The sequence below is a fragment of the Nannobrachium achirus genome (assembly GCF_963921795.1).
Source record: "Nannobrachium achirus genome assembly, chromosome: 11".
NCBI lineage: Eukaryota > Metazoa > Chordata > Actinopteri > Myctophiformes > Myctophidae > Nannobrachium > Nannobrachium achirus.
Window position 1 is genome coordinate 45,552,136 of NC_137820.1, and position 12,214 is coordinate 45,564,349.

The following is a 12,214-nucleotide window of genomic DNA, read 5'->3' on the forward strand; positions in this document are numbered from 1 at the left end:
CTCACCCCCCCATCCCCCCCTCCTCTTCCTCCTGAACATGCTGCTGCCCCCCTGTGTTGGAAAGATGACACTCAACGCAGAAGACATTCATTCTCACAGAGCATGACTCATTTCCAAAGCCACTTGCCAATTATGAAACCACATGATTGGACAAAACTTGAAAAATTGCCCATCATAGCTGCTTGCAAGCAGTGAATTCAGTGCTAACAAGACAGGGCAAGAATTGCCTTTATTCCTTATTTTGAGCTGTGTATTACTTTGAAGAACACACCTCTTGGCCTAGCCACCTCAGCCTCCCATATTAAATCCATATTTAGGACCGCAGGGAAAAGAGACCGCTCCCATTGAATATAGGTTAACAAAGACATTAGCCGAGACAGCAGCAACTGTCCTATTTGATTCCTCCTGAAACTGGGTCTGCGTCCTCGAGTTATTCGGTGGAGTCTTTCAGGAAGTGGAGCACGAGTAACTTGACTGCTAGCAGGTCAGAGGCTCCCCAGTGAAGCATTGGACCAAGTCTAATTAGGAGCCCAACCAAACATAACATGAAGCTTCCTAGATTAAAAGGGGGCCCCAGCGGTGCTGGCACCTTTCCCGTCCCTATACAATTACTTCCCTGATGCCATGGGAGGTGCAAGTGTTGCAAAAGCCATTTTCCCTGTCAAGCCTGTCCCCTGTCTAGCACTCAACTCACACGAGACTCTACACCGCATGTTCGTCCGTCCGTGAGTCTGTCTGATCAATATGTGGCTATCTGTTTGTGAGTTATGGTGCAATATGTTTTGATGTTTTATTCCTTACAGATGTCTTTCTTTATGTCTACCGATTTGACATGTCTTTGTTTAATTGTCTGTTTTAAGTCATGTCTCCATCTCCTGTCTGCTTGTGTGTGTGTGTGGACTGGATTCAGATCCTCCCAATGCATAAAATTCTGTAGCATTGTCTGCAGTATTGTCCCATGCTCCTTTTTTGGAATGTGATGTGGCTTGGCAATGCATGGCAGTTGTCCTGTATGTGTTAGCTTGAATATGAATGCAATACAAACATTAAAACGCGACTTATTCATGACATAAGGCTTAGATGATCCCTTTATTATTATTAGTTTTACAAAGAAACCTTTCTAAAATGAATGCTTTCTTATATTGCCAATAATGGGAGTAAAGCGGAATATATTTCTATTCCTATTGAGTGGGTCTAACCTAAACTACTTTCAAAACCATCCTTCCCTCATCACTGCCACAGGGCTGCACCTCCCCCATGGTGGCGAAATTTGCAGACACACAGAGGGATAAGGAACAGAGGCGACTGCAGCAGCAGCTAGCACAGCAGATGCAGCAGCTAAACAGCGCCTCCACCTGGGGAAACCTGGCAGGCTTAGGGTCTCTCACTCCACAGTACCTGGCAGTAAGTGGAAGATTCACACTCTCCCTCAAGTGCCTTTTTCTCTCTAATTCCTGAACATGGTGTTAACTGTCTTTCTTGCCTTTACAGTTGCTCCAACAGGCTACGTCTTCTAGCAACCAGGCTGGTTTCAGTGGCATGCAGAGGCTAGGAGGTGGGTCATTTTTATTTTTGGTTCTTAAGATGTATTTTCATCTAACACACTTTTTCAAGGTAACAACCATGTGACTCGGTGTTCCACATAACCATGGTTCTACTGTTGCCAAATCACATCAGTCTTTAAAGGGATCATCAGTTCAATCAGTGTTGCTATTCCAGGGCTTTGTGGTCACTCAATGCAACAACAAGACTTAACTGACTTAGTGGAGCAGAAAGTGACGAGATGTGCTGTGGCTTCAAAGCAATAAAAGGCCAGTCTTATCAGCAAAATCACTTATGTTTTAGTTTAGTTTAATTTTTGCATTCAAATTATTGTGAGCAGAGGATCTTTGGATTTAGCTAACCTCGGATCTTGACTATCATAGTGTATTTCATCGAGTCTAACTTTTACTTTTGTATCTATGATAGTGTTGAGCTTAAAGGAGTACCTTAGTTCAACCCCAAAATATTGACTTTTTTTTCCTTTTTTTCTATTGATTAGTCACACCATGGAGACTTGAGTTCAAAAATATTATTTGTATTTGTTACATTCCTAATATAATATATAAGACAACAAAAAAAGGTTTATAGTAAATTTACCTCCATTGATTTTGGATGGGGACCCAAATGCATGGGCCTGGATGGGGACCCAAATAAGGCCCTGGATGGGGACCCAAATGCATTTGGTCAGAAAGAATCAATCGGGGTAAATTTACTATAATACATTTTTTGTTTTAGGAATGTGACAAATACAAAAAAATATGATTGAACTCAAGTCATGGTTTGACTAATCAATAGAAAAAAGTCATTTTGGGGGTGAACTACTCCTTTAACCCCCCAATTGTCACTGGACATCTCTGCGTAAATCTGTACAAAAAAGTGCTAACCCTGTAGCCCCGGATGTTTACTCGACATTATGAACCTGTGTGCACTGTATTGGCCTGCATTTTTCAATGATATGTTTTAATCTCGCCTTTATCAGATCCTGTCTATGTTCCCTGTATTCCCTCAAAGGGTGGAAATGACAGGCGCATCAGGTCACAAGGCAGTATTTCACTCGATGTAAACAGGAAGTAGGGATTAAAACGCATCTATTGAAAAATACAGATAATACAGTGCACAAATATTCTGAATTGTGCAGATCAATTGGGCCGTAAAGCCCAAGACATTCATAGATATGGAAGGGTCAAAATCGATAAAATACATAATATGATAGTCTTCATCCAAGGCTAGGATTTAGCATTGGATTCAGCAAACCATATTCTTATTGTAAATTATCTGCCATACTTGCTTTTATAAGGCAAAAAGGATTTTTTGACTTTACATAATGATTTATAACTTGCAGTTGGGTGCTCATCGTGTCTTCTTCATAATGTGAGCTTGTAGCTTACAGACGCTGTTTTCGACGGTGATTGCGCGTGTGTGTTATTGCGTGGGGGAGGGACTGAGGGGAGAGAGACGGGATGGAGCAGTGCTCTAGTCCTGTTCAAGTATCTAAAGATGGATGAAAGACTCGCACTACACATCTTAGATAGGCAGCCTCTGTGGATAGCTTTAAAGCATAGCTCAAGCCCCATTTCTTTACTCTAGCTTTTAGCTGATTTTTTTAAATTCCTCTGCTGCTATTGAAGTCTGCACTGTTCTTAAAATGTTCTTCAATGTTTTATGTTTTTATCTTTTCTCTGCTTTATTGTAATCATGTGTATTCTTTTCTGTTCAGCACTTGTGCTTCATTTTCTGCTCTGTAAAGCACTTTGAGCTACATGTTATGAAAGGTGCTATACAAATAAAGTTTTATTATTATTATTAGATGTCTCATAATGTTATTCAAAATGTGCACTTAGCAAACTTCACCTGCCCGACCATTTCATGACCTGCCCCGGGCAGTCGGGCAACCGTTGGTGTCAATCCCTGCAACATACTAAACTATGATTGTGTCCTGTGAAAATAGGCAAATTATAAGTTAAGTGTTTCATCACAATGTGTTGTGGGGAAATCCAATAAAAGCTCACGTCACATTGCGTTTGTGCTTAAATTAGACATGCCAGGTTGAAAGTGGTTAACTAGTGTGAAACTACTATTGACGTGATGGAATAAAGTTTGATCATAGATATTCCTTCCCCCTCAGGTGTGAACACAATGCAGCTGCAGAACCTGGCCACGATAGCTGCTACCATGGCTGCAGCCCAGACCTCTGGGTCCTCCAACCAAATGTCTGCCAATGGCCTTGGAGCTCTGACTAGTTCAGGTAATTCAAGTGTTTAATTGCAACACATGTAATTTGGCAGACACTTTTACCCAAAGCACCTTATTGATCTATGAGCGAGTACACTTTTTTTTAATCATTGGTAACCCACAGTGGAAAGCAGACCTTTTTAATCATTCATGCCTTTACTTTTATTGTCAACTGTGTCGGTGCGTGTGTTGGTGCTCATTCATTTTCTGTTGTTCCCTCACTTCTTCTGTTGTGGTCTTCTGTAACATTTTCCCTGTTATTTGGTTTGTGCTACCCACTTCATCTTTCTTCTCTCTGCTTTGTATCATAATAAGCATGCGCAAATAAACCAAATGAAGACCTAAATACTGCTCCCTCTCAACTGTTCAAAGCGGCATTTACCTCTCCCATTTTCATTACACTCAGTCCTGAACACCAACTCCAACCCTCCCTCTATCAGCTGTCTGCTGCCTAACAGCCCTTGGCCATCCCTCATTTATTTTATGGGAGTTAATCACCCTCATAAAGATTTTTTTTTGACGAGAGATCCAATTCCCGTTTAGTCTGTGTAAATACACATTGGCTCCCTCTCTCTGAGTTCAGCATATTGGCTGCTGCGTTAATGACCCCTCTTCATTAAGAGACAGATTTTTCTCTTCCCCTGCCTGACTGCTGCTGTGTCATCCAGTCATCATAACCTTAAAGCCAAATGTATACTTCGTAATACAATACAATAGTGTCGCTTGCTGAAAAGAACTTCAAGCTTGTTCATTGTAGAGCGCCAAATCTTTGAATACTACAGAGAGTTGGGAACATACCCTGTGGTAACCTGTACTGTGCTGTCCCCATCAGCTGGTACGATGTCCAGTGCGAGTTCTGCCATGAATACCCTTGCATCTCTGGGCAGCCTGCAGGGTCTCACTGCGACGTCTATGGGCCTCAGCAACCTCAACAGTCTCACTGGCAGCGTCAGTGGTAAAGGATCTCCTCAGTAGCTACCAGCATAAAAAAGTAGCTTCTACCAAACATTGCTGTTAACAATACTAACTACTACAATTAAACGTAATCCCCCTCTTTAACAAAAGTATGCTTTGCATGGCATTTGACACTTGCTTAAATAGACGTTTTAAAATGGCTTGCTTAGTTACTATTGAAAATGCTTGTGCTCTGGCTGTGTAATGGATCCATTTTCTTCTGGTTTCTTTCATTTGGCAGGTATGGGGGGCATGAATGGGGGCCTAGGCTCAATGGCCAATGGTTCAGGAGCCAGCTCCATGGACGCCCTGACCCAGGCCTACTCAGGGATGCAGCAGTACACAGCCTCCGCCCTGCCCAACCTCTACAGTCAGACTCTGCTGCAGCAGGCTGCTGCAGGCAGCCAGAAGGAAGGTCAGCTGCTTTGTCTGCAGATACACACAAACTTTAAAACTTAAACATTGTGCAACACAATGTTGCATAATGACAAAATAAAAATGTTTTTTTTGAAATGTTTGCAAATGTGTTAAAAATACAAAACTACAAAATCACATGTGCATAAGTATTCACACCCTTTACTCAATACTTTATTGAAGCACCTCTGGCAGCAACTAGGCCCCATTTACACTGACAGAATCCGATTTGGTTTAAATGGTCACATGGAACAAATCAGATTCCAATCTGGATGTGACACAGATCTGATTCAGGCTGGATTTGGCTGCCAGTGTAAATGGAGCTTCTTGACAATGATGCTACAACTTTGCGCACCTACTTTGGGGCAGTTTCTCCCATTCTTCAGATCTTCTCAAGCACGAGATCGGGGTGCGTGGGCCTTCTCCAGAGATCGGGGTTCGGGTGGGCCACTCCAGGACATTCACAGACTTGTTCTGAAGCCACTCCTTTGTTATCTTGTCTGTGTGTTTAGCCTGCTTGTCCTGTTCGGAAGGTGAACCTCTGTCTCAGTCTGTGGTCCTGAGCGCTCTGGATCAGGTTTTCATCATGCATTCTCTCTGTAATTTGCTGCATAAAATTTTCACTAGATCCTGACTGGTCCCACAGTTCCTGCTGCTGAGAAATATTCCCATATCATGATGCTGTGACCACTATGCTTTCCTGTAGGGATGGTGTTGGCCATGTGATGAGCGATGCCTTTTTTTTTTAAACATTACACTTAGATTTCAGGCCAAAGAGTTCAATCTTTGTTTCAACAGACCAGATCATTTTCTGGGTTCCTTTTTTGCAAACTCCAAATGGGCTGTCATGTGCCTTTTACTGAGGACTGGCTTCCATCTGGCTACTCTACCATGAAGGCCTGATTGGTGGTGTGCAGCAGAGATGGCTGTCCCTCTGGAAGGTTCTACCATCTCCACAGAGGAACACTGAAGCACTGTCAGAGTGACCATTGGGTTCTTGGTCACTAGCCTGGCAAGCCAGCCCTGATACTGCTCTCATTCCTTCCCCAGTATCAGGTCTGGACTTCAGCCTATAGGCACCGAGTGTGAGAAATCGGATGATCGGGGTCAATCAGTGACTGCGTTTCAACTGCTGTCCGCACAAGTGAAACGCTTCCCTGATTGGTCCATGTGTATATGGTGATGTAGAATACATGCTGCAACATTTTCAAACCGTCAATGGCTGCCCTCGATGCAACAAGTGTAACAGTTAACGCTGAAACGATAAAACAAGCAATAAGTGAAGTTATTTCAGAGTTGGAATCAATTACAACAATTTAAAAGGAACAGGAGTATGTGCTAGCGGAGTTCATCGGCCGAAAATATGTTTTTGCCGTTCTTCCGACTGGCTGCACTGTGATGTCAGATGTTTTGCTACGCTGATTGGTTTGAGGAGTCTCTGTCAAGGCAAGTACTCCTGCCCACTTTTCAAGCTGCCTATTGGCCAATGTCCAGACTCATTTTGTGGGAAGGAACGAGTGAGTGAATGCACGGTATGAGGCTGGCTTGCCAGGCTACTTGGTCACCTCCCTGACCAAGACCCATCTCACCCAATTGCTCAGTTTGGCCAGGTGACCAGCTCTAGGATAAGTCCTGGTTGTTCCAAACTTATCGCATTTACTAATGATGGAGACAGCTGTGTTTGTTGGGACCTTCAATGCTGCAGAAAGCTTTTTTTTTTTGGTAACTTTCCCCAGATCTGTGCCCCAACCCCAATACAATCCTGTCGCAGGTCTACAGACAATTCCTTTGACTTTATGCCATGTCTTGGATTCTGCTCTGACATGTTAACTGAGTCTGTGAGACATTATAGAGACGTGTGTGCCTTTCTAAATGAACTAAAATCAATAAAATGTACCATAGGCTGACTAATCAAGTTATAGAAACATCTCAAGGATTATCAGTAGAATCAAGTTATAGAAACATCTCAAGGATTATCAGTAGGAACAGGATCCTCCTCAGCTCAATTTTGATTGTCATAGCAAAGGGTGTGAATACTTATGCATGTGTGATTTAGTATGTTTTCCTTTTTAATACATTTGCAACAAAATAAAAAAATATTTTGTCATTATGGGGTATAGTGTGGAGTTTGAGTAAAAAAACAAATTTAATACAATTTTGAATAGGGCTGTAACTTAAGACGATGTCAAAAAAGTGAAGGGGGTGAACACTTTTGCAAGGCATTTTATATTTATGTACTTAATTTGGTATTCATTTAACTAAATGATGTCTGATCTCATGTATCCATCTTTCTTGCTTATTATTGCAGGGCCAGAAGGGGCCAATCTGTTCATCTACCACCTCCCCCAGGAATTTGGGGACCAGGACGTCCTTCAGATGTTCATGCCTTTTGGAAATGTGGTCTCTGCCAAAGTCTTCATCGATAAACAGACCAATTTGAGCAAGTGCTTTGGTATGTAGATATTGACTTGGTTAATCTGATTGGTACAGTTAGTCCCTGCATTTCTCACGATAATGGTTTCCTCCTTTTGTGTTTTAGGCCTTGCAACCCTTTCAGGACAAATCTGTCTACCTGTAGGGCTTGCATGTGGTAAAAAATAACATGCTAGATAAATAATGTCGGATAAGAGTTTTCTATTAAGCTAATAATGTTGGCTACTTTAAAGTACTACACATGAATTAATTGCTTGTGTCCCAAGCTCCATACACAAGTACAAATGTGACACTGCTTAACCACTTGATACCTAGCATCCCTATTCTGGGGGTGAGTGTTCTGTGAAAATGGCACAGCTACAAGCTCACAACACATTGTGAAGTAAGCCTTGCTGAAGCCCATAGCATGAGGCAGCTTGATGTACAAGTACACCCCATGGCGCTAGTATGACGCAGGGAGGCATTGGGTCCCATCTTTGGTATGACTCGGCCGAGGATCGACGTACAACCTCCCAATCTCCCAATCTCAGGGCAGGGATTGAACCACGACCTCCCAATCTCAGGAAGGACGCTCTAACCACAAGGCCACAGTGCTAGTAACATAGATTTTTGGCTGAGACTTGGTATAGAGGGAAATACTCAAGAATGCCGTATAATACCGAATATAGTACGACTCTGATTATAAGACGACCCCTATTTTTCAAATATCATTTTGGGGAAAAAATATGCCGAAGACAAAATAAAGTTAAGTTAAAATAAACTTTTATATTGTAAAATGATTATAGAAAAGCTCATACAGAGATAACAGTATTGTATTGCATTAACCACCAAAGTCAAGGTTCGAATCAAGAACAAACATTCACTTTCAGATTCAGACTGTGAAAAACGAATACACTGCAACAAAATTACTATGAGACTATAATCCACACCTTCAGTTTGTATCAAACCCAGGTCAGTGTTTTGAAGCTGAACTAGTGAAGGGTGCGCTTGATTTTCCCTCAAATCCTGCCGTGCGGGTGCTTCTAAGCACCGCCCGCATGCATAGGACGTTGACTGAATGCCCCCGGGCAGGGCTTGTAAAGGCAACAAGCGCCCCCTATTCTCCAGGCATCACTCGGCTGTTTTGACTTTGTTTATAAAGTCACATAATTTTTTTGCCAAAAAATAGGGAAACAACACTTAAGTGTTAGATCAAGCTCATGTTCGATCCTTACACATGTTTATTTTCATCCAGATTTAGCTGCTATCTGGGTAGGCCTGTCCTCTAAAAATCGACGAATCGACGCGTCGTTTTAAGCCCCCGGAATCGACGCCAATTGTTTGAGTCGAGCCGTCAAAAATATATTATTTTTTATCACACCGGTGCGGTATGAGAGCGCTGGACTGTCATGTTCTTCCTATTTAGTCCATACTTCCTACTGCTTGCAACTAGACTTAAAATAAAACCAGTTCACGTGACTTGAAAGTTGCCTTGATCATATAACAAGCGGCTGTACCGGCTGTTGTACCGGTACTCTTCTCTCCAGTCATTAAAGCACAACGTAAAAAAAAAAAAAAATTAAAGCAAAACTTTTTTTTTTTTATTTCTTTTTTTACACAAACGATTCGTCGACGCGTCGGATTAACCCCCGCGACTCGAGTCGACTTGATAAATCCTGCGTCGAGGACAGCCCTATATGTGGGTGAACATTACATCAAAACCGCTAGCATTAGCAACCTATTTTGGCAAAAAAATGACGTGACTTTATAAACACACGCTAGCTGTGTTGCTTCACTTGTTTACTGGTTACTTCAGTACCGGCACCATCTGCTGGTGCGGATGTGTAATTACAATGTAAAATGTCTAATCACCGATTATAGGACGACCCCCAATTTTGAAGATATGTTTATTAGAATGAAATATCGTACTATATTCGGTATTATACTGTTCCCGTCAACTAAGTACTGTATACATGGTTTAAGTGGTTAATTGTCCGTCCCCATTTTTCAATGATATTTTCCAAATACCTTTCACTCCCGTTATAGAATTTCAAGGTCAATATGTGCTTTTATTTGCACCGGCACTTTAACTAGATTTAAAAGGGCTCCCTTTAGCAGAGAGCAGGAGGAGCTCAGCTTAGCAAGCCAATCGCAGTGTCATCATCATACTTTATGTACTGTACATGGTACAATCTGGCCTGGGACGCATCTTTACCCTCTCTTCTGTCCCACAGGGTTTGTCAGCTATGACAATCCAGTGTCTGCGCAAGCTGCCATCCAAGCCATGAACGGCTTCCAGATCGGCATGAAGAGGCTCAAGGTGCAACTCAAACGCTCCAAGAATGACAGCAAGCCCTACTGATCCTGGCCTCCGGGCCTCTCCCCCTCCCCAGCTCTCATGTTAGCCCTGCTAGGGTAAGTTCACCCTCCAGCCACGGTTAGAGACTCCCTGGGGCTTGTCTGAACCCACACCCACCACTTGAGGGAGACTCTTGATCTGTTTAAGAAAAAGAGAGAGAAAAATGTTTTTCCTTCCACTTTTTGTTTAAAAGTGTAATCCCATTTCTTCAGTTTCAACATGTAATTTGGTTCATGTTAAGTGTTTTAATTTATAATTATTTATGAGTATCACTGGAGCCAGTGTTTGATGGGAGATTTTTGTGTAGTGTGTTGAAAGGGGAGAGTCAGGTTTATTTTTCTTACCATTTCATTGCCTTCCAGTCATGCTAGACAGGTTGACTAAGGATCTGTTTATTTTTTAATATATATATATTTTTCTTTTTATTGATTGAAGCCAGTTCAATTGGTGTCCAAACCCAGAGCTTCAGTCATTTTTTTTGGCCTTATTCTGTCTTGTTCATTTGTTTGTCATCCTCAATATGTGAAAATCTTTTGCACTCTACCCTGTACCCTCAATCTTTACTACCAACTTTACCCCCCCCCCCCCCACCACCACCTCCCTCTCTCTCTCTCTCTCTCTCTCTCTCTCTCTCTCTCTCTCTCTCTCTCTCTCTCTCTCTCTCTCTCTCTCTAAGCCATGTTAAGCTAGGCTACCTCTTTCTCTGCTTCTTGTTTAACGTCTTCTTCCAATCATTCCATCCATCCTCCAAGTCTCGCAAGGGACTTGTCCCAGATGGATATTTTTTTGTGTGCCAAGTATACTATTTGTGCATGCTGGAGAGTCTCTACCATACATCTGGTGGTGTCACTTCCTTAAATCTTTGTATAGTTTTTGTGTGTATGTGGGTGACGCGTCACCAACGTGGTGATTGGCATTGTTTTTGTTGGTTGTGCCTCATGTTTGAAAGGTTCTTGTGCTGTGGCCCTAACTTTCTCTCCCTCTCTCTCTCTCCTCTTTCTATTTTCTCTCTCTCCCTTTCTTCCTTCTGTGTTTTTCTTCCTTTTTTAGAACAAATCTCCATGCCTGTTTGCTCATCATTAGCCTAGCATGTCTTCATGGTGTTGAAAGCCAAGCCAAACTCCTGGCCTCATCATCCCACCATTGTCTGTGATGTCTCTCTAAGCTCGCCTGACCAATATCTGGCCATCCACTGACCCTTGACCTTAGCTCAACCTGATTTCTGCATGTATATTCCTTTGTCTTGGTTTCCTGTATAAAAAAAAATGTGATGGGAGGGAGGTCAAGCCAATCAATGTGAAAACTTACCTATGCTCAATTAATTTGAGACTTTTCTTTATTTTTTCTTTTTTTTTTCTTTTTTTCGTTCTTTTTTTAAGCAAAAATATTTTTAAAGCCTGTGGGATTTCTTTTTTATTTTTAAGTTTGCGAGTTTTTTTTATGTTGCTTGCTTTTTACCTCTCTCAGTAAAAAGTTCACTTGAAAGTTGAATACAGGGATTGGCACACAGTTGTGCTATTTGGTGCCATTAGCAATATGTTGGCTTCTAAAATAAATGCTACAGACCACTTTCCAACACTTTTAAAAGTCTGACCAGAAAACCCCTCAGTGATCTGTAATGGTTTCTACATTTTGCGGGCAGTGTAAAGTTTTTCACCAAGGCTGTTATAAAAAAAGAAAAAAAAAAATTAAAAAGAAAAAGTGTATTCTGTTTTGTTTTTGTTTTCTTTGTTTTATTTTTCATTATGAAAATATTAAGTGTATTTACCTATTTTTTCCTTTTTGAAAATATTGACGGCACAATAAAAGGTACATTTGCTCTGTCTAGAGAAATGACTACCTACATGAGTCAACTTTTGTAGAACTGATTCACAAATAGACAATCTGTGGTTTAAAATGCACACTTAGATTACCTATATTTTATACCATTGAATCTATAGAGGTTTAACTAACAGAAACCCATGCAAACTTTGGGTTTTTTGTAGATTATGTTGTAATGTCATCTATGTTGAGGGGAGGGGTGGGGGGGTCTTAAGCCTATCACATTTTTAAAGAGGACTAAAATAAGTTTGCTTGATCAACACAGCCTTTAAGTGTAATTTCTAGTCAAGTAAATGCATTCTTGCTCTCTGCGTTAGTTGTGATTTTAACTTCTGGAAAGATAAAAATGTCCTTTGTTTTGAAGCATCCTTTTTGGTCACATCTTGAGTGTATAAGCTTTTTTTTTTTTTTTTTCTTTTTTTTTTTCAAGAAAAAAATCAATTTGGTGTTAATTCTTATGGTACGTCTTGTTAAATTTTG

At 41.3% G+C, this 12,214-nt stretch overlaps 1 protein-coding gene across 4 annotated transcripts in view; it reads left to right on the plus strand.

Annotated features, from left to right (window-relative positions):
• LOC308294703 (CUGBP Elav-like family member 2) overlaps positions 1 to 11,891 on the plus strand; it is a 29,404-nt gene extending 17,513 nt beyond the window's left edge. For 2 of the 4 annotated variants that reach the window (XR_013962531.1, XR_013962533.1), the window contains 8 exons: positions 1,243 to 1,404; positions 1,492 to 1,555; positions 3,668 to 3,787; positions 4,607 to 4,729; positions 4,970 to 5,143; positions 7,451 to 7,594; positions 9,789 to 9,969; positions 10,964 to 11,891. Coding sequence is in view for 1 of the 4 variants with exons in the window: in XM_080737495.1 (XP_080593621.1) it covers positions 1,243 to 1,404; positions 1,492 to 1,555; positions 3,668 to 3,787; positions 4,607 to 4,729; positions 4,970 to 5,143; positions 7,451 to 7,594; positions 9,789 to 9,916 (915 nt within the window). In the remaining 3 variants the exon portion in view is untranslated. Of the gene's footprint in view, positions 1 to 1,242; positions 1,405 to 1,491; positions 1,556 to 3,667; positions 3,788 to 4,606; positions 4,730 to 4,969; positions 5,144 to 7,450; positions 7,595 to 9,788; positions 10,371 to 10,963 lie in introns of those variants that run through there. The other 2 variants (XR_013962532.1, XM_080737495.1) reach the window with 2 other exon arrangements.
• Positions 11,892 to 12,214: the final 323 nt, after the last annotated feature.